This window comes from Nothobranchius furzeri, chromosome 9, assembly GCF_043380555.1.
Source record: "Nothobranchius furzeri strain GRZ-AD chromosome 9, NfurGRZ-RIMD1, whole genome shotgun sequence".
Classification (NCBI taxonomy): Eukaryota; Metazoa; Chordata; class Actinopteri; order Cyprinodontiformes; family Nothobranchiidae; genus Nothobranchius; species Nothobranchius furzeri.
Window position 1 is genome coordinate 50,636,261 of NC_091749.1, and position 21,609 is coordinate 50,657,869.

Consider the following 21,609-nt stretch of genomic DNA (forward strand, 5'->3'; position numbering starts at 1 on the left):
TATGTAAGAATCAATTTCAGGAGTTGGTAAATCATGTTGTATATTGCTCTGGGCTATGACACTGGAAAACAGCAATTTGACTCTACCACTGACTTGCAACATGGGTGTTTTATCTCCACAAATAACATAAGCTTGGAGAAGCTTCTGCCATGTGGTGAAGTTGCTAATGCTAATGGTTAGCTTCTGCTAGCTGAAACATCCTTGGCTGATTTCCAAACATTAAACCAACAACGGCTTCCCCCGTTGAATCAAGATGGGTGAATCCATGAATGTTAAATGACACTGTGATGTAGATCTGTCAGGTTTCTCAAATCCTGGAGTTTCACCATTTATTTTCTATCAGAAGCTAAGGCAGGAGATAGGTGTAGGAGACTCTTTTCATGTTGAGCCTGTGTGAAAAACCCAGAGTAACCGATTATACTCAGAAGTAATCATTAAAAAATGGGAACCACACCTTTAAAATACTCACCAACATCAGCCTCAATCATTATTATAAAGCTGGTATGACAAATTAATCATGGAGTGCTTATCACACAACAACAGCAACAAATGCCAGATGGAAATCTTGATTTTTATTTATTTATTTATTTTTGTGACACACTATAAGTTATTGGATTGCCAATGTGGTTAAAATTCTCAAATGAGTGTAGTGCATAGCATGGTTATGAATTGGGATTTAACAGAATTTCATTAGGCACTGAAACATTTCTCTCTGAGCCAAAAATAGCTATCTGCTCGTGGTGCTAAATGAAAAATCTGGGGATCTTAGGGATTTCTGAAATCTTTGCAGAGGTCCTTTGGGTCTATATTTTAAATCCCAGAGCAAAATTTTAATCTTAACAAGAAAAAGCCAGAAAGATAACCTGTACAGCAATTACAGAATGTTCAGGCTGTAAAAAACTGGTGGGGCTTTCTAAGCTCATATAATTGATGATAGCAACACTTTTGATGAATGAGTTATGGGTTTAAATGCATGCAGACATACCGGTGCAGGAGTATTCGTCCACTCTGATGAAACCTGGTAGACAGTCACACCGATAGCTGCCGGGAAGGTTCACACACACAGTATTGGACTGGCAGTAATGCATCTGCGTTGCACACTCATCAATATCTGAGGGAAGACAGAGCAGAGGTAGTGAGTTATTAACTGCCTGCCAGTTCTTTAAAGACAAACATACTCCTCGAGTGACAGTTTGAAGTGAGCGAAGTTCACTGAAGTGAATTATCTCTGGTGCTCTGATCTCGTTACAGAAGAAAGGTTCAGGGGTCATTAGTTTCTTTTAGTTGGTGTTCCAAAAATGGGTTCTGTTACTGATCATTTTCACACACATGCAGCGTTCAGTTTGTCTAAAGAAATTTATGAAGATGTAAACTTTTGGTCTGTTCTTAGTTAGAACAAGAAAAAAAACAATAGGTGTAAGAATGAAACGTGTGAAAATGGAAAGGGTAATGAGAAAAAGACATAAGGCTAGAAAAAAAGCAGGCATCTCCTCTCCTAACATCCATAATGTTCGGCTAATATCAAGATAAATTACACCGGTCTTTATACACAGATATCCTCTCCTAGTGTAGCTTGAAAGACATTGTAATAGCCTTACAACACGTGTATCAAAGAAGCATTAACAGAGTTGGGTGACTGCTGATGAAATGGGATGTGAAATACACGAGGGAGGTGTTAAGCAGAGGGGCCTAAATGTCTATGCATGTGTGTTTGCACAGTTTAGTATTTCTATGTGCAGCAGAAAAGCAGATTCCTGAGGCTAACCGGTCTTTCTAGCACTTATGGGACTCTGCATGCATACTTCAGGGAAGGAGAGAGTGAAGAGAAATTTCCATATCCTTTCCTTGGATAAATGCGTTTTAGCTTCGAGGTGTTCGGCTCATACCTTCCCTTTCCGGCAGAATGGACGTGAATGAGGTATGTAATTGACTTACATGCAACACTGGAAGTTTTTTTCTTGGTAAATTTCATCCCTAGAAAGTGCACAGTGGCAGTGTTCATTTGCAGAGTCAAAAAGAGACAGATCGTGTATTTAGGCGTAGAAAGCCACAATGGCTTTCAGCATAAAAGGCATTGATCTACCACTTCAAAAAACATGAAACTTATTTGAGTGCTCTGAGGGTGCAAAGCAGTACCTAAATCCAATTTCCATCTTGTTGTGAAGCACTACTCTCTAAAAGCCACTCCTCTGATTAGCCTTCATTGGCGAAAGGCGCCAAATTGTTGTTCAAGGTTGATGGCGTCCAGCCTGTGATGTGATCGCATCACAGCCTCGATAATTTAAAGTCAATAGCTCGCCACTTTTGCCATCTTTCATTAGGAGAGAAAAGGCAGTGAGTGACAAGTGAGAGGCATAATGAGACTTTTTGATCATCGTTGCTCCAAGGTGCTACTGCCTGTGTGTGTGTGTGTGTGTGTGTGTGTGTGTGTGTGTTTGTGTGTGTGTGTGTATGTGTGTGTGTGTGTGTGTGTGTGTGTGTGTGTGTGTGTGTGTGTGTGTGTGTGTGTGTGTGTGTGTGTGTGTGTGTGTGTGTGTGTGTGTGGTTGCCGTCTGCAGCCTCCTCTTGGGGGCTTTGCTGCAGGTGAGGTCTGCTGACAGAACTGGAACTGTCATGTTACACAGGGGGAATTCGTTTTCTAGATTGGTCTGAGTGTCTCTCTCTTCCTCTCTCATTCTCCTCCAGCCCAGACCTCCTCTACCTCCTCTGCCGCCCCCCTTCAGAGCACATTCTCTTCATCTCTGCTGCTTTATTCATGCTCTGATGTAGGTCAGGACTGGGTAGGGGGAACAGCTAAAAATAAGGCAGGATAGGACTCTGTGTGTATCACCTCAACTCGCTCTGTGTATTTGTGTGTCTGGAAGAAACAAAAAAACAGAAAAAAAAGAGACTTTGAATCTGAACGCCAAGTGTTTGGGTGCTGTGAGAATAGAAGGGAGAAACCTGCTCTTGTCCACGTGTTTCTTTCTACGTGTGTGTGTGTGTGTGTGTGTGTGTGTGTGTGTGTGTCTGTGTGTGTGTGTGTGTGCGCGTGCATATTTCACCTTTACATGTAGAGGTTAATAGAAACAAGTTTCTATCCAGCAACTTAATTGTCTCAGTCTGGTGGAAGCGCCTTTAATTTCTTTAAGCTAATAACCCTGAACTGAGCGAATGTGTAAGGGTGTGTTTGTATGTGTAGTCCAGATCTCAGCCACCCACCCAATCAATTACACAGAGTGCCTAAATATGTGTTTCACTGGGAGAGAAACAATGACAAATTCTGAGAACATTGAAAATGTTTGCAGGTTGTATTTTTCTCTCCAAATGTGAAACAGTTGATACAATTCCAAGTATCTGTGTATCATATGCAACACTGAGCATTTCTTTAAAGCTCTCATTAACTCGATTTTTTTTTCAATAAAACTGCTATGGCCAAATTTATTCTGTGAAACAAAGGCTTTTGTGCTCCTGTTTCCAGGCATTAAAGTGGGCGGTCCCAATCCAAGGTGGGTGTGGCCATAAATTCCCTGTGACGTAGAAGAGACTGTCTTTCTTGACTAAGTTGTTTTCCCATATATTTCCTTATTTTTGTTGCAGGTAATAGGGGTTTAAGAAGTTTTTTTTTTTTTTACATTTAATACGCAAATGCAACTTATTACGCAGCTTATACTATTTGAAAAAGTAAGGGTGGCTTATACAATGTCTTTCCGGTGTGACAGATCAAACAGTCAGCAGAGCAATAACAAACAGGATGACAACACCATAAAAAGGCAAAAAAATTTCTAATGTGTGGGAAAATTTAAAAGCCAAGCCAACAGTCAAGACTGCTACGCTAATTTAGCGCTATGCTAGTTTAACGCTAAAATAGCTTAGTGAGCTAAGCTGGTGCATCACTAAGATAGTTTCACAGCAACAGGACCCCAGAACAACCATGAGCTTCAGGTGTAAGCTATAGATCCAAGAAAAGTTGTTTATCTGGATTTTCAGTGAAGATGAAATGACTTATCATTGATGCAAACTGAGAGTGAGAATATTTACCCACTACCGCTAGAAGCCAACAACTGTTATTTTATGAGACTAAAATATTTGCTTGTTTGCCTTTTTTTATTGCTTTTTTATTTTAGTTATTTAAATAATTTTAACTGCTAAACTAGGGTCTACTACTGGCCTACTTTGAATTTGTATGTGACCAGTGATTAAGAACTCAAAACTTGCAGAAAAAGAGAAGTCCAGTGGATTATAACTAGGAAGAGTGCATGTTAAATGAATTCTACATTTTTAAACAGTGTTCTTGGGCTAGCCTCCTGCAGATGAAAAAAAAAAAGTTCTGTCCTCCAGTCCATTATCCTAGAATCTAGACCGTCATTTACCAAAGCAAAATAATTTTGCTTTGCATTTTGGTCTAGGCATGCTCTATTGGAACCTCCACAAGCTCGGCCAGTATTATGGCTGATCAATCAGCACATTTATTTACAAAAATGATGTCTTTTTTATGTTTATAACAGTTTGCGTAGCTCTTTCACAATATAATGGCAGACTGCCCCGTTGACTGACATTCGTAGCAATCCCATCACTGCGCTCTATTGGTTTGGTTAGCCAATCACAGCTCTCTATTAGCCAGATGGGCGGAATGCTACTTCAAACCAAGATGGCCATGGCTCCGTAGCAGTCCAATAATAGTGCTCTATTGGTTTGGTGGGCAAATCACAGCACTCGATAGTCGGGTTGTTACTGAAAAAACAAAGATAACTGCTTTTTTGAAACAGCTTTGACATCAACTTTGAACTATTTTATCTTGGACTTTTCTTTGACTCAAGAGAAGACAGAGGTACTTAGGTTAATTTAGAAAAAAGGATGTTTTTGCATTTTCTTTGATGTAGTATGGCGGGCTGCCTTATTGACTGAGATCTGTATTGGTAAGTATGTCATGTTTGCTATCCAATAGCATTTGGGGACAGTTTGAAAGACAAATATACACCCACAACTGGGAGCTGTTACTGGATCTTGGCCAGACAATATATTCACATATATAGGAGGGCTTACCAGGCTACCAATCCATGGCACAGTTAACTTAAAACCATTGAACATAGGTTAACAAGAAATATCAGAAGCCAAGTGAAGCCATCCTACTCAGATCCAGATTTCTGGAAAATGCCTTGATTTTGGGACTTAGATTTGAACAAGAAATTAAAATAGGCAGCATCAAGTTGTTGTCGGTGCTCCAGACTTTGGTTTTTCATATGGATCAAAACTGTTTACAACGCTGATTTTGTCCATGTACCGGTTCCCGGCGTCTTTATTTAACAAACCCCTGTGTATTCCACATCCTTTTTGGAATGTTTACATGTTGTTTAACATTTCCTCTCTCCTAAATCGGCTTCTTCTCTGCAACATACTGTTTCTTTTCACGGTGCACACATCCCAGAATGCAACAGAGTAATGTGTAAATATTTTAAATTTTGGTTTAACAAATGAAAGTTTTCCAAATCTACAGAAAAAAAACCTTCTTACTTAAATTCAGGTTTCTTCAGAAATTCAAATTAGTTTTACTCAAGTTTCAGTTTTTAAATTATTTATTTTTTTATAACAGATGTATTCATCCATCTACTATGATTATCATTTTATGTTGAACATTTTTTTCTATGAATATTGGAATAAACATCCCAAAAATATCCCAAATTAAACAAAACTTCCCACATGATGAGGCAGTCTTTGTGCAAAGCCTTGAGACTTTTTTGTTTGTTTAAATAAACATTGTTAACCGCCAAACAAAACAAAAACTTAAATAAAAAATAATCAGTAATATTGATAAATCCTACCAAGGACATAATGTTTTAGTTTTATCTAACATTTCTACCTAAGGGCAAATAATTAGTAAGACATGTTTACTTGATCAACAAAAGTCAACATACCAGCATAATTGTGTATTTTAAAAAGTATTAATTTTACAACAAATGTCAAGCCAATATGCAAATAGCAGAATCCATGAATAGCTCAGGGCATAAAATAAAGCAATCACAATTCTCAAAGATTTAGACCATTTGACCACGGAGGTACAAAACCATGCTATTACATGGTCCCAGGTAAAAACTACAAATGCCCCACTCTGAACTATTTCAACCATGTGTTAACCAACCCAAGGTGCATACTCCATTAAAGTGTGATCTTTCTCATTGAGCAAGGAGAAATAGTAATCACATTACCGTACCACAGATCATTTTTAGACACCTTACACAACAATCAGTATTCCTCTAGTCTTTGACCTCTACCTGTCTATTCTCATGCACACAGATGGTAATCTCACTGAGCAATTACAAGCTATTTCCAGTTGCATAGAACACCACATTCAGCATCCAGGCCTGTTCTTTTACTCAGTTTTTCTAATTCACTTGATGCAAAAAGTTAATCAGCCTTCTGTTTCATTTTCAGAACAAGAAAATTATAGCCACAAATGATTGAGGTTTTTGCAATCATTTCTATAGGCAGATGGAAATAACTGCACAGCTACTGCAATCAATTAGAAAACAAAATACAACACTGAGAAGCAAAACAGTTGTTTCAAGCATGAATGGATGATGTACTGCAGACAACATAAGCAATCAAATACCTGATTATTGGGTGTCTCTTTCAATATTACTGAACAATTTCATAATTTGAAGGTTGCAACAGCTTCACCAGTTGAATGCTGAACTGGAAATTTCACACATTTATGGTTATTACTTAAAGTTGTGCAATCAAAATTCCATCCATCCATCCATCCATCCATCCATCCATCCATCCATCCATCCATCCATCCATCCATCCATCCATCCATCCATCCATCCATCCATCCATCCATCCATCCATCCATCCATCCATCCATCCATCCATCCATCCATCCATCCATCCATCCATCCATCCCCTCACCACTTACACAGTGTTTAGCTGCAGAGGTAACAGGTTCAAGAGGGAGGCCCAAAAATCCATCCATGTCATGTGATCCTCCCCCTAGGTCAGGGTTATTCAAGTCTGGTCCTCAAGAGCCGGTATCCAGCACGTTTTAGTGATTTCCCTGGTCCAACACACTAGATTCAGTGGTTGAGTCACCTGTGCAGCAGCTCTTCAGGCTCTGCAGAAGCCTGTTAATCACCTGTTGATTGAAATCAGGTGTGTTGAAGCAGGGTTGAAACTAAAACGGGCTGGATACTGGCCCTCAAGACCTGGAATTGAACAGCCCTGCCCTTGGCATTCCCAAGCCAGAGAGGATTTATAATGCAATTCCCTCCTGTTTCGGGTCTGAACCAATGTCATAGGTGTGCCCTTCTTCAAAGGGAAGCAACCAGGAAGCATCCTAATTAGGTGACCAAAACACACCATGGCCCAATCCCAGTGCTCGCACTGCATCCTACGATCTTCTGTTAAGTGTACTTGGAGGAAGTGCACAGTAAGATTTTGGGTGCGTGCAACACAAGTGTGCAAATGATCGCTGAATTGGGAAAGGGAGCATTGCATCCTCGACTGCAACGCATACCAGGATGCTGGTCACTGTGCTACTCAGGGGCGGCGTTAGGCCCGGCTACTTGGGCTCAAGCCCCGAATGTTTTATGAAAAAGACTAGTGCGTCTTACGTGTGTGTGTGTGTGTGTGTGTGTGTGTGTGTGTGTGTGTGCGTGCGCACGTGCGTGTGTTAAGCCCCGGATCTTCTTCAGTCCTAAATCCGCCCCGGTGCTACTTAAAAAATGTATAAATATCTTTATTAACAACTTTCAAATAAACAACTTGACAAAATATACATTTATTGTTGTCCAAAATAAATCTTAGTCTAAAACATTCAGAGCATGAATAAATATAATATTTTCGGAAAAGGCACTGACGCCATTGTTCCACCTTCTTCTCAAAATTCCAATGCAGCAATGGATTGTGGGAAATATACTTCACCGAAGCCCGCATCGATGCAAACTTGGGTGAATTGCAGATCAAGGGTGCAGAAGGGGTGTGGTCAAATTCTGCACTTGAGAATCGGGACATCCAACACACTCACTGCCCTGGACACGATCACACAATTGAAGGGTGCAAGGGCAGAAGAATTGGGAATGGACCTAAGACTCCTTCCAATAAGAAGCTCTGAGCTCCCCCGCTTTGTGTATTAGCTGCAAAAAAGCTTAATTTTAGTTTTGCCCTGAATTCAGTTTAATGTAGATAGACCCTTTTAATTAGCTTTTGCACAATGACTGTTCACTAAATAACAACACAATGTATGGCTTTGACTCTGAAGAGCAGTGACACAGCCCTTCCTATCAGAGAAAATCAAATAATAAAGAACACATTCCCACAAGTGATTGAGCAATCTAAATGGAAACAGCTGGCCTAAATTCTTGGATCAGATCACTGATCATTGGGAGTGATCTCTCTTATCTTTCCATGCTGTACGCAAAGGAACATGCAACAGAACCACACCAATACATTTACGTGTGTTCACATTTTAAAATCAAATAGAGACTAAACAAACAACTGATGCATTAAATGAGAATGCATTTAGCTGAACGGGTCTTTATCATCTTCCGGAGGATGTACAACGAGCATTAGCTGAGCAGATTAAAGTGCGCTACCATAAAAAGCATAATGTTTGCATCGTCTGGTAGAGAAGTCTTAGATAGGCAACAGGTGGAGTGTGGCTCTTTATCAGAGGCTAAGACTGTGAGAGATGGTTTAATCCATCTGACACAGCACTGTTCCAATGGGGAGCTGCCACTCACTGAGCTACACACTGACGTGTTCAGACAATCTGAAGACTGAGAAATGTGACACGTCTCTGTCAGACACAGCAGCACAGTTTACCTGGGTGACAGGTGCTGTGTGCTTTCTTGCAAAATATTCCCAAAGGTAGGGCTGGGCGATATATAGATATTTTTAAAAATATTGGTATAATTTTTAAACAAGATATAAGATGACTTTATATCTTTAAATCGATATGGCTGGCCAAACTGCTATGCTAGCGATTAGCCGCTATGCTAGCGTCATGTTGCTCCGTCTCTAAACGGCTATTACATGTATTCTCACAAGTTTGCTCAATCTGAGAGCATCTGGGTAAATGTGCTGCTCTAAACTTTGCATTTGGCATCCTGTTTTGTAATTATTTGGGGACGTTTAACGCCAACGGAGTTCTGTTTTTCCGTCCTGCTCGTGCGGAGACGAGCCAAACCCCTACCTCCCCTGTGTAATGAGGAAACATCTACGGAATGCCGGAGTGGCCAAATGACCTCAAACGTATTGTAACCCCTTCTTTCCACCGGAGCCGTCAGCAGCACGTTACAGCAGTAGCACGTCACAGCTGCTGATAGGAACTGCTGTGCTCAACAGAACCTTTTCCACCGGAGCCGTCAGCAGCGCGACTCGGCCGCGTCTCAGGAGCAGCATGTTGCGGCCCTTACGTGCCGGTTCTATTTTCTATGTGCGACGCCTCTGAAACGGGTCAAGTTCGACATTTTTGGGGAAGGAAAGACAGGAAATCGGATGGGGAAACGGAGCGAAGCTCCCGAGATTTTCAGAACAAAGAAACGTACTGCCTTCCGGTTGCTTTACTTTAAAAAAAAGTTACTAACTGTGCGGCCCCGTGAGAAGTTATCACCTAGCTAGCGGTCTCCTTTGTTTTTCAGGTCCGTATTGGCGTTTATAAAATGGACAGAACATAAAACACAAACCTTTTGGAGCCATGTTGTAATTTTCTCCTGCTTGTTGTTGTGTTTACTGATGAAGTCACTCGTGTGACTTCGTGCTCTGTCGGTGACAGCTGCTCCCCTGCTGCTTCGCGTCTCGTGGGAAGGGCCAAGCAGCAGCTTACGCGAGCAAGACATGCTGCTGCAGTAACATGCTGCTGACGGCTCCGGTGGAAACAATGGGTAAGGGTTTGAATGGTAAACTATAGGGTTACCATTTTATTTTGAAGGCGAGGTCAATGGGTGAGAAATGTTGTTCCGGTTTTGGTTCATTCCGCTCTAGTTAGCTAAGCTAGTAAATACTCCGTTACGAGCGAAGCCGTTGAAAAAGTGAAGAGTTTGTAAGGCGTGGGTTATGGCGACAGTAGCCCAAAAATAATACTGATAAAAGAGCAACCAGAGACTCTGAGTCATTACAGTATAATCGCTGATATGAGCCAATACTGTTAAGATTTCAGCCATGTTTGCCCTAATAAGTAATAGCTCCACGGTGCATGACCCACGTGATCTTCAGTAGATGCAATTACATCATCATACATTTAGCTTAACATGAAAGATTTATTTTCTCTAGACAAGAAATATATGATATCGGCTCACCTCTAAATGAAATTTAAATAATTTTACATTAATTATAAATATATAATTAAAAAGGGCCTGTGGGACCTTTGATACCCTCTAGCTCTCAACTGTGTGCGTGTGTGTGTGTGTGTGTGTGTGTGTGTGTGTGTGTGTGTGTGTGTGTGTGTGTGTGTGTGTGTGTGTGTGTGTGTGTGTGTTAATAGACAGCTGTACCAGTGTTTCTAAAGCTCAGACTGGTTGAGAATAGGCACTGTTTAAAGTTTGACAAGAATCAATACATTTTTATGTATTTAATCTAATGATTTATGTACATAATTTCTCAAGACAGCTTGAAGTGAGTTAACTTGTAAACAATTTACAGGAGGGAAAATATCGAGATATATGTCATATATCGGGATTCAGCAAAAATATATTGAGGTATAAGTTTTGGTCCATATCGCCCAGGGCTGGGCGATACTGGCGATTTGGCGATTTATTGCAAATTTTTGAAAGTGCACCTAGGTGCCCACAAACTGAAGTGAACCCATGTGTCAGACGAGGGGTGGGGGTGGGGAGCACAATGTGTGTCTACCTTCTTTTTAACAGATTACTGCACACCTGAAGTCGTATTGTTGCAAATGCAATCTTGAAAGAAAACACCATTTGTTGTGTCGGGACAACTACACGTGCTGTATATCAAACACAACCACAAAGCACAGTAGAAGTCTCTCATCATTAATAATGAGCAAAAGCATCCATCCAACAGTCACACATTTCTCAACCAGTTTCACAAAGCTCACATGACACCAGAAGAAAGACTTTTGATCCCAGTTTACTTTCATTGGACTGGACTTATTATATCATTTGCTGCTATGGCCCCCAGACTCTGGAACTCTCTCCCCCTGAGCCTGAGATCAGTGGACTCAGTGGCCTCCTTTAAAAATCAGCTGAAAACTCACCTGTTCAAGCTGGTTTTGGTGTGACCTTCATCACCCTCTCCTTGTTCTGCTCTTTCAACCAATTCTGCCCTTCCTGGAATGCACTTACCATTCATTCTCCCTTTTCTTACATTTTTTTATCACCATACTTTTTGTAAATTTAACTACATTTTTCATCATTTTTTGAAAAAAAAAATCATATTTAAATGTATTTGTTTTTCATGTTTTTTTTTCTTGAGAGGCGCTATCATTTTCTTTCTCTCTTTACTATTCTATTAGCATTTGGACGCAGATGAATTTCTGGCAGCAGACACAACAAAAACTCATGTGAATTCAGTTGAAATATGCTCTACCTTCTGAAACTTATAGAAGACAAATACATTCTTGTCTTGCATGCTGCAAAGTGAACTACACTACGTATTAAGGAGTCAAAGCAGCAGCTCTGAATAACCTTTGCACCTCAAGAACAGATAAGAATGCTGTGAAGTAACACAGTCCCTGGTGTAAGTCTACTGCAAGCACACGGTTCATACAGGATGCTGATTTCTATAAACACATAAATAGATTAAAGGCCTAGTGTTGCGTGGAGCAATGCATATCACTAACTAGGGATGTCACGATCAGGTTATTTTGCCCTCGAGTCAGAGTCATTTGATTTTGGGAATCTGCCGAAACAGAGTCCCGATCCAATACTTCCGATACATAAAAAAAAAAAAGAAAAGGAAGAAACAGTTCAAGAATGTTCCTTATTTTTTTATTTAATTACCTTTTTATTTTAATTTTTAACAACAGATCACTTCTGTGAGGTAGCTTGAACAATCAAGTAATAGATAACATAAATTCTTCACTTTTGGACTTTATTGCAAATATAAAAAGTCTAATATAAAACAGATAGCACTTCAACTTAAAATACCTGGCAGGGGTCTATTTTGCCTCGGCCCCCAAAATGCTTAGATACGTCCCTGGGCATGGGACGGAGTTTTGAAGATGATCTGAATTGTATCAACTATATAAATACTACATGCTGATAAATTATTGCTTTATACAGGTACAAACGTGTAGTGGGATCAATCTACCTACATTTTATTTTTTTAAGAACTTTGTTTTGTTTTCTTGGTTTTTATTTTCCTATCTTCCTGTCCTGTCTGTCTCTGATCTTCCTGCATCTCCCAGTCCTCCAGAAAAACTCCTGTCTACTCCCTTCTTTTTCACCTCACAAGTAACTTTTTAACTAGCAGATCAAATTGATCTATTGACCGCAAAAAAAGCTGAGCGTGCGCTGCCCGCCTGCGCCAGTGGCGAGTGCTGCAGCAGGAGCAGCGCAAGCGCGTCCACACATCATGCTCAAATACAGACAGAACTTAGCAGAGAGAAAATGAATGGACACAAATGACTGTGTGTTAATTGTATATTTTTTGGTGACGCCACTTAGAAACTTTGAAAATGTTACTGTGGCCGTTTGCAGAACGCAGCTGGAGTTCATGAATGATGCCTGACAACCTTAAGGAGAACCAAGTTGCTCTCCTGTAATTTGAACCCAGTATCCAACTCCGGATCAGGGCTTGGATCGGGAAGTCAAGCCCGAGTCCCACTCAGTCTGAAACCACGTGATCAGGGCCGATTTCCGATCATGTGATTGGATCGGGACATCCCTATCAGTAACACCTTTATTATTATTCCTATTGTATTGTATTGTGTCTATAAATACCATGACATCCGCTCTCATGTAATCACAAAATCTCTGACACTCTCTTGTGGATTATGGACTGTATTTGTGTAGCACTTTCCAGGTATTTAGATCCCCAAATACATGCATGCACGCACACACTAAAACACACACACACACACACACACGCACACACACACACACACACACATGCACACACTAGGGGTTGTATGAACTAGTCAACTAGTCGACTTCACTGCTCTGTAGTGACTTTTTATGCCTGCCATCGACTAGTCGCTGTCACGTGATAATGACCGACAAGATGTAGTCCTCGGAAAAGACAGCAGGTGACGAGCCCCTGCGCGTCGGGAGGCGACGGGCTGTGACAGAGTGTCGGTACTGACACCCGCCGTAAGACGGGCATTTGACCGAATTGTGACCTTTACCCTCTTGCAATTTAACCTTCCTCTCACCCCATCCTAACCTTAACCAGCTTGCGCGTGCAAAGCTCTGATCGTTGACGCGCTCCAGTCATCTCCGTCCTGAGCACGGCCACAGTAACATTATCAAATTAGGTGTCACCACCTCAAAAACAAATTTAACACGAGATTGTTCATGTCGGCTCATTTTCTTTTGTTTTCTGTCTTTTATTTGTGCCTGATGCTTTTCACTGCTGTGGAGCGGGGCGCATCACTTGTTTTGTCCTCCGGTGACGCACCTAACTGACGCGGCCAGCGAGCAGCGCACTTCGTTGTTTTTGTGGTCGGTAGATCTTTTAGAACTGCAGTTCAAAGGTAACTCATAAGGTGAATATATATGAACTCAGGTAGCAGTTTCTCTTTAGGATTGAGAGGAGATGCAGGAAGATAATAAACAGGCAGGACAGAAAAATAGTCAAATAAAAACAAGCTAGTTTTTGTACCTGGTGGTTGCAACAAACAGACACCATTGAAGTAATCAGAAGTGAGGAACAGAAAATGAAATAATTATTTTAATGTTTAGATCAGCAGGAACTCTGAGAGGCTGCAGGCGCATCAGTGAGTTTGCGGCCACTGCGCAGGGGCAGGGGGGAGAGCTGAAGTGGAATATAGTATATTACAGATGCAGAAACTACCGTTGTTAAAATAGATGGTTTTAACTTTGAAAATGTGGGCGCAATTTTAATTGTCAAAAACTACAGCAAACCACCCCCACCCCCCCACCTCAGGTGTATGACGTCATCAACGACTAGTCAAAGTCGACTCGATTTTCATTACTTGACTGTCGACTTTAAAAAAAATCAGTCATGCAGCCCCTAGCACACACACACGCGCATATGCACAAAATACACAAACACACACAGAAATGAATGCACACACATTTGTTCATGCCAATGCATGCACGCACACTGGTTTGCAGATCAGAGGGACTACATGAGGTTCTGCTCTTGTCCGGGCAGAATTGAACCACCAATTCAGAGAACTCTTCACCCTGGGTATGTATTGTGTTTATCTCCCAGCCTCTAGTGCATCCAATCTTAGCTCAGTGTCTGGAAAAGTTACGTTTTAACCAATTCATTTGTGTACTTGCTTCCTACAAAAAGCTGTGGCAAACAGCTTTGTTCGAAGATAGAATTAGATGTAGTTGTTCCCAACAAAAAATGTTTGACAAAGGGCTGATGAAAAGCAGAGGCTGAACAAGGTGTTAAGCTCAAAGTAAAGATGATTCCCAACCTTTATGATATCAGATTCAAACTTTAGAAAGTTCACTTTTTTCTTACACCCGTTTGTTGCTAATTCAAAAGGAGGAAGAGTAGAAGAAGAGGAAAAAGGTAGCTGACATCCCTCATCTTTAGTGACCACAGAACAAGTAAGACTACATTTATAGAAGATTTCCCCAGTGGGGGTGTTTTTCTTTATAGTTGCTTCTAGAAACTCCTCAGCAGTGCACATGAAACTTATGTGATTTGTGGTGAACAAATGGGGGTACACATTGATCAAAAATATCATTTAGGCTGTTGATTAGCTCGTCACTGTTAGAAAGCATGTTTCAGTCCTTGGCAAATTAAAAACTAAATTAGCTCTCCTAAATTGCATCGACTGACTTTTACTGCCTGCTTTAATGTATTTTTTTCAAAATGCAGACTGGAATATCCAATTGTGGAGCCTCTAGATGGCAAATGCACTCACGTCAGGCTTACAATAGCTGGATGTGAAGAAATGATGCTACATCAGCTGCTCTGTGCTTAATATTAATAAAAAGAATAAAAGGAAGTTGAACAGAGAGCAAGTTGCCATCACAGACTCACTGGCACAAATCAAACCCTCCACCTGAAGTGGACAAGTCTTATGACTTGTTCAGCATAAGTCAAGATTGAGCTCATCAGACAAACATGTGTATACACTTAATGGGCTGCATGCCTCTCAAAAAGAAACATGTGACGCTTTAAGCTGGGATGGATTAGCTAATGAAGCTATGCTTTGCATCAGCACTGGCTTTTAAGGTTTAAATTATTTAAAGTTTTGTAAACGTGTGTTAGCTCAAACCACGTTGTATGTGTGTGTTGTTCTAGATACGTTTTGAACATACCGAATGTCTCCAGTCTCAAAAGGAACATTGTTTTGTGAATTCAGCCATCAAAAGAAGAGATGCGATCCTTTTTGTTGTCATACCAGTCTGCTACATTTGTTTGCTTGCTTTGTGTTTGTTTTGCTCACACTTTCTTTCTGACTTGAGCTATTGTTTTAAAGAGGAAGCATTACTTCATTGGGTATTCTGGCTCCTACAAACACAAATCTCCCTGCACAGGTTTATAGGTGCTGTAGGAGCAGATTATCAGTGCTTTTAGCTCTCTTTCTGTCAGACAGCTGCAGCACAGAAAACACACTTACACACAGACACACACACGTACAGCCAGATCTGTCAGGAAGGCCGTCTACATATTACGTAAGATCAATTATGAAGTTTTAGATTATTGGCCAAAGTCATTATTGAATTGTTGCTGGGCAACATAAAAATATGACAGCTAAAAGACCTGCACTGAACTAACTGGCGTGCCATTGCTCACTATTCACCAAGCCAAGTGAGGAGGTGTGAAGCTGTTGTTAACCTCACAGGTTTAAGCATGCTTTTGGATATTTGGGGAAAATTTGCATCCATGTGTTTCTTCTGACTCATTAAGCATAATTTAAAAGGGCGAGAATAATGAGAGTGGGACGGAAAAACAACCCAGAGTACGCGAAACGAGATTTAAACCAACATAAAACCAAAAGAAAAGATTAACCAAAAACAGAACCTGCAAGAAAAACTTCACTGGCCTTGTGACATCATCAGTAATATGCAGTTATCAGCAGAGGAGAGCTGATGTTGAGGTTTAAATATTTAAAAGCAGAGTGGGGGATTTTAAAGAGCATCATTGTTTTTCTTTCTTTTCTGTTTGTTTGACTCAGGTTGCAGCTACACAAACAAAGGTTCCTCCGAACATGGAGAATATTTTAATATTCACATGAAGTTTAGGTTGAAAAAATACGTTTTCAAAAAGGGAAACGAATGTACCTCTTCATTTTCATGCTGCAGAGATCTTTTTATGCCCGTTTTTTTAACTGCGCCAGAGCAAGTGCTCACATTGATCTGAGTGTTTTGTGTTCCTTTTTTTTTTGTTTCTTTTTGCAAATACATAGACACATTTTTGGCACATTCGGAACCTCATAAAAGTGTATGCATTTAATGACTTTTACTGTTGTATTTTGCATTTTACCATCCTAAGTTTAAAGCATTTTGGTCAACTCTGTTTCAGTTTGTTGTATAAATAAATGTGACACTCACAAATAAATGTGACACTCATACTTATTTTTGTACACTCTCTTATCGGACACTGTATGGAGGGAATAGGCCAGATGAACATTTTTACATTTTCTACATGAAGACTTATGATAGAATTAATTACAAATGAACTAAATTTAAGTAAACAACTAAAGTAAAACAACTCTATGCATTATCAGAAATATTTGAAGAAAAGGTTTGCTTAAACAAATATTACCTTAAAGCAGAGGCGGGGTTAAGGGTGGCTACTATAGGCCTCAAGTCCCGAAGTCCCGGATGTTTTCCGGGAAGCCCCAAATATAATTTTGACTTTTGAGTAAAAAATCGTTTAGAAGTTACATGTAGTACCAACATCCACCAGAGAGGGCACACATTTTCAGGTTTGTGCGTCTTTTTAAAAACGTGTCAGTAAAGTTGTGCTGGAAAGAAAATGAATGAGAGCAAAATCATGTTATGTAGGTTTTAAGGGAATAATCCACACAAACTGGGATTATTATAAAAGTGAATTGACTGAATAACAGCAAGACTGATGCTCTCTGGATTATTGAAAAGTGAAAATGAGTGAAGTAGAAGTATAGCTAGTACATGAAATAAATAAAATGAATAAATTACTTTTTACATTAAGTATATGAAATGTATTATTGTATCATTTTTGTTCTTTCATTTCCTCCCATTAAACGAAAAAGAACAGCTGTCTCTGACAGATGTTTATGTAGACAAAAGTAAAAGTAAATCTAAAATCATGACATTGGTTTCAAACGGATATATATATATATATATATATATATAACAAGTATGGTCAATAAACTAATGTTTTGTTAGATGAAAATATCTTTTCTATTGACCCTTTGCACGTGATGTCACGCCACTCATGTGACCGCCCCCTTCGCCATGATGGATGGCAAAAAGACCGTTTTCACCCGACGGAGATGAACTGCAGCGATCAATCAAGCGGACTAGCAGGCCTCAGATTTGCAGCGAACATGTTTTTACCAGGTAAGATTAACAATAATTTATTTCACGAGGAAGACAGGGACAGGGATAAATGTGATGTGTTTATACAAGTTATTGATAATCCTGATGGATGGGTATTTCACCACGGAGGCTGCGCTCCGTCCACTGTAAAGCGAGAAAATTATTAACACTATTAAAGCTCCGATAAATAATTACGTGTGTTAAAAATTATGTTATTTATATGAACGTCAGCATTCAGAGATCTTCTCATTCCGGTGTGAGAGCAGCAGCTGAACCCGGTAACACCACCAGCAACAGAAGCTGTAGGGATCCGGACTTTTTAAAAATCAGCTTTGGTGTAAAGTGAAACGTTGTTTATAACATAGTTATAAATCCAGAGGGGTGAATTCAGGCAAAGTCAGCAACATGTTTACATCGGTGAACAGCTGCAGAGAGAACGTAAGCTAACGTTGGTAAGCTAGTTAACATACCGCTCTCTATGAGCCCCCACTAGATGCGCTACTTCTTCTGATAACTGAACTGAGCATGAACTAGTTGAAGGAATTCTGGAGGAGTTTTTTTTTGTTGTTTTGATCGCAAAAACAATTTCAGGATCTACTTTTACCTTTGTTTAGCACTCGTATCACTCACTGTTTACATGCTTTTGCCGTCCACCATGGTGGACCCACGTGATTAGGTGACGTTGGTGCAAAGGGTCAATAGCGCCTCTCAAGATAAAAATCATGAGGCGCTTAAGGTTCAAGTAAGAACTGTGCGTAAAACAATGTTTATGAATGGAGAACATTTTGTAACCATTTATTACAAAACAGTAAAAGCATTTTGTCCTCACGGGCTCCTGTAGAAGGAAATATGGTGTCTAAAATGGCATCACTGAGAGACTTGGACTGGCTCCCATGTATTTTAGACCTGATTTTCTTGATCATATGGGCATTGTTTAATTCGTTTTCAACAACATTTCCATGAATGTTTTCAGAGATTAATGGTAAAAACTACAAATTGTCTCTTTAGACCAGGTTCACTCTTTCTTTCAACCCATTAGCAGTGGTCTCTATGAGTGAATGCCTGAAGCTCTGGCGCTCCTGTTTCAGGAACTAGAAGTGAGCTGAAGCAGAGGGGAGCAGAACAGGGCAGGATTTGGAGTCTTACTTCCTGATATTCAAACATATCGTCTTTGAAATAGGGGTAGAAGACACATCCAGCCTGCAAGTTGAACTCAGAGAGAGATTTTTAAAAATACGAAAAACTGTTTCTCAGTGACCTTAGTCTATATTTACCTTATTGGTATTCTATTCACTTGAACTATAACCCTTATGGCTTAAAATGAATAAAAATACAAAATAGCAATAAAAACCGATGTTCTGAAACATGTTATTCATAGCTAAAAATCAGGTATGAAAATTGACTTCTGTTGTTAGAGAAAAACAAAAATTCTTCAATATCGTCTCAGTTAAGCAACACCAGTGTAGTGAAAATGACAAACACTAGTTCAAGAGCCAATCTCTGATTTTACAATTGTTATTATTTATTTTATTTTTTATATTTTGCAGCACACACACACTGACGATGAAACTCTCACTAAAACGTACGTTTGGGTTTCTTTATCTCTTTTCAGACAGTAGAAGCTTTCGGACTGAAATAAGAGTCGTTTTTATTTCTGTAACAAAAGCTGCATGAAATACTGTAGTTTCCTCCTCATTCTGTGGAGCTTGAATACAAAATGCTTCAGGCACAAAGTAGATTTTGTAACTAAGTAACCTAACAGAGTCCTGCACAACAAAAGGATTGTTCAATCAAAACAACGTAGAATACTAAATTCTGAATGCTTCATTTTCTTTATGAGCAAAAATGAAATAAAAGTTAAAAAAAACTATCTGCAGAGTTTCAGTGGTTTTATCATTTAAAACTACAGGTGAGGTAAATGCACAGCTTGTGCAACTGTAATGTCCAGTAATGGTCAGTTTTTAAGTACAGTTTGACCCTTCAACATCTGGTCAGACTGGAGACACGAGTCTACATGTGTTCCCTTTAATCTGCCTGCTTTCATCCCATCAGCTGGAGCTCAGAGCCTCTCCGCAGCTCTGAACACATGATATCAAATTGTCAACAATTATGTTCTCTCCTCAAGGCCTCAAGCTTCCCTTATTGTTCTACAGGATTCTTCATGCTTCTGAATAAGTGAACACTCGCAGCTCGGATTGTTGCTAAATCAAAGAATGAATTCTTAAATTAAATATGAACTTTAAAAACTTGTCATTAAAAAAACATTTGTTTATTGTCACTTACAATAATTATAATATAATGAAATGCTTTCATTAATCTGCACTTGAGTGATTGAAGTTTGAAATTAATGTTATGTTATGATCACATTGAAAGATTTATAGATGGATCAGTAACGTTGATTTGACAAGGCCATCACCATTTACACTCACACAAGAACAAGGTAAAGTTAAGTCAAAAGCATGACACATAGATATTTCTTTACCCCAGATCAGAGCATCCGGTATCAAAGAAGGCGCATTTTCTGAGGTTGTCATGGTAATAATCCTCAACATGTCAACCTCTGGTTGGCTACACAAATCATAACATGAGTATATTAAAACAGGATCACTCTGGTGATTCAGCAGTTCCAGTTGAGTTCCTGTTGCAGTTCGTTCGAGTTGGAGTCACATTCCAGCCCTCACCACTCAGCATTCTGAGTTTTAGACGACGCTACAGAAACGGCCGTCCATGGTGAAGTCTTTAACTAAGAAGAAGCTTTGATGCGCCGTCAAGGTTGTTGCAAAGCTGACACAGCAAACGGTTCCTGCAGAACAAAGTTGATTTTGTTCCGACTCCTTAAGGGTCTAGACGCAAACGGTTCCATCCAACCTGTGTGCCTGGCGACATCTCTGGACTGGAGAAGTTGGCGCTGTGGTCAATCTACTGAACCTGGGTGCTCAGAAGTCATCCAACCTCAATGACCTCCATGAAGAGGGTCTCCGAAGGGTGAGGTAGAACACAGTGTGATTGCGTCTGATGCTTTTTGATAAGAATCAACTTCATAGCTTAACACAAACCAAATTCTTTTACACCTAGAACTCAGCTTTCCTAGATACGGAGGTTCTGATAACATTGCATTCACACATAGGTTTCATGCATCACATCTACTCCATCTAGGTCATCCACTTACAGTGAATATTAGTTAACCTGTCATGTTTTAATCGTTTGTGAATAAAATCTTACTTTTATAAACCTGACTCTTTCCTGAATCAAAACGAAGTGTTTACAATCCCTGAATAAAACAAAGAATCCTAGAATCTTCTGATTAAACACAGTAAAGACCAAGTGGGTTGATTTTCTATATTTAAATAGAGTATCACAGTTTATTGGTCATAAGTAGAGGTAATATATATTGAGCTCTTAAAGCACTCAATTTCTCAAACCCTACACAACTTTCTAGTTGCCAAATTCCTACTCATGTTGCTCAGCTTTACTTCATAAATATTGTTTAGGTTCCTTTGAGTTGTGTAAGAAGATTCTGCACATCTTCTGTAGCAGAATGTATTGCACTCATTGCAACCATTTGCGTGATACATGGACCACTAGGACAGCTGATGCATGATGCAGCTCTGGAGCTGCTGGAGATGAGGAAAAAATTGCACTAGCTGCTCAACAAAATAATCAACACTGCAAAGTCTCCTCGGGACAGCAGTAGCTCAGAAGGTAGAGCATGTTGTCCAGTAATCGGAAGGTTGCAGGTCCGATCCTTGGCTCTGACCAGAGAATGCTGCTGTTGTGTCCTTGGGCAAGACACTTAACCTGCCTTGCCTGCTGGTGGTGGTCGGAGGAACTGGTGGCGCCAGTGTACACCAGGCCTTGCCTCTGTCAGTACTGGACAGAGGAAAACGTCAGAAGGGTTAGGGTTAGAAAGGCAATGGCTTTCATGGAAGAAGTTGGCAAGAGGGCAGTTTGACCTTCCTTTCTACAGCCGCAGCTTCCATTACCCGGGCACGGA

The 21,609-nt window shown here is 40.0% G+C and overlaps 1 protein-coding gene across 1 annotated transcript in view; it reads right to left on the minus strand.

The window, feature by feature from the left end:
• Positions 1–21,609, minus strand: part of LOC107381817 (protein kinase C-binding protein NELL1) — a 517,506-nt gene that overhangs the window by 162,411 nt on the left and 333,486 nt on the right. The window contains exon 13 of the mRNA XM_015953703.3: positions 986–1,111. Within this exon, the coding sequence (XP_015809189.3) occupies positions 986–1,111 (126 nt within the window). The remainder of the gene's footprint in view (positions 1–985; positions 1,112–21,609) is intronic.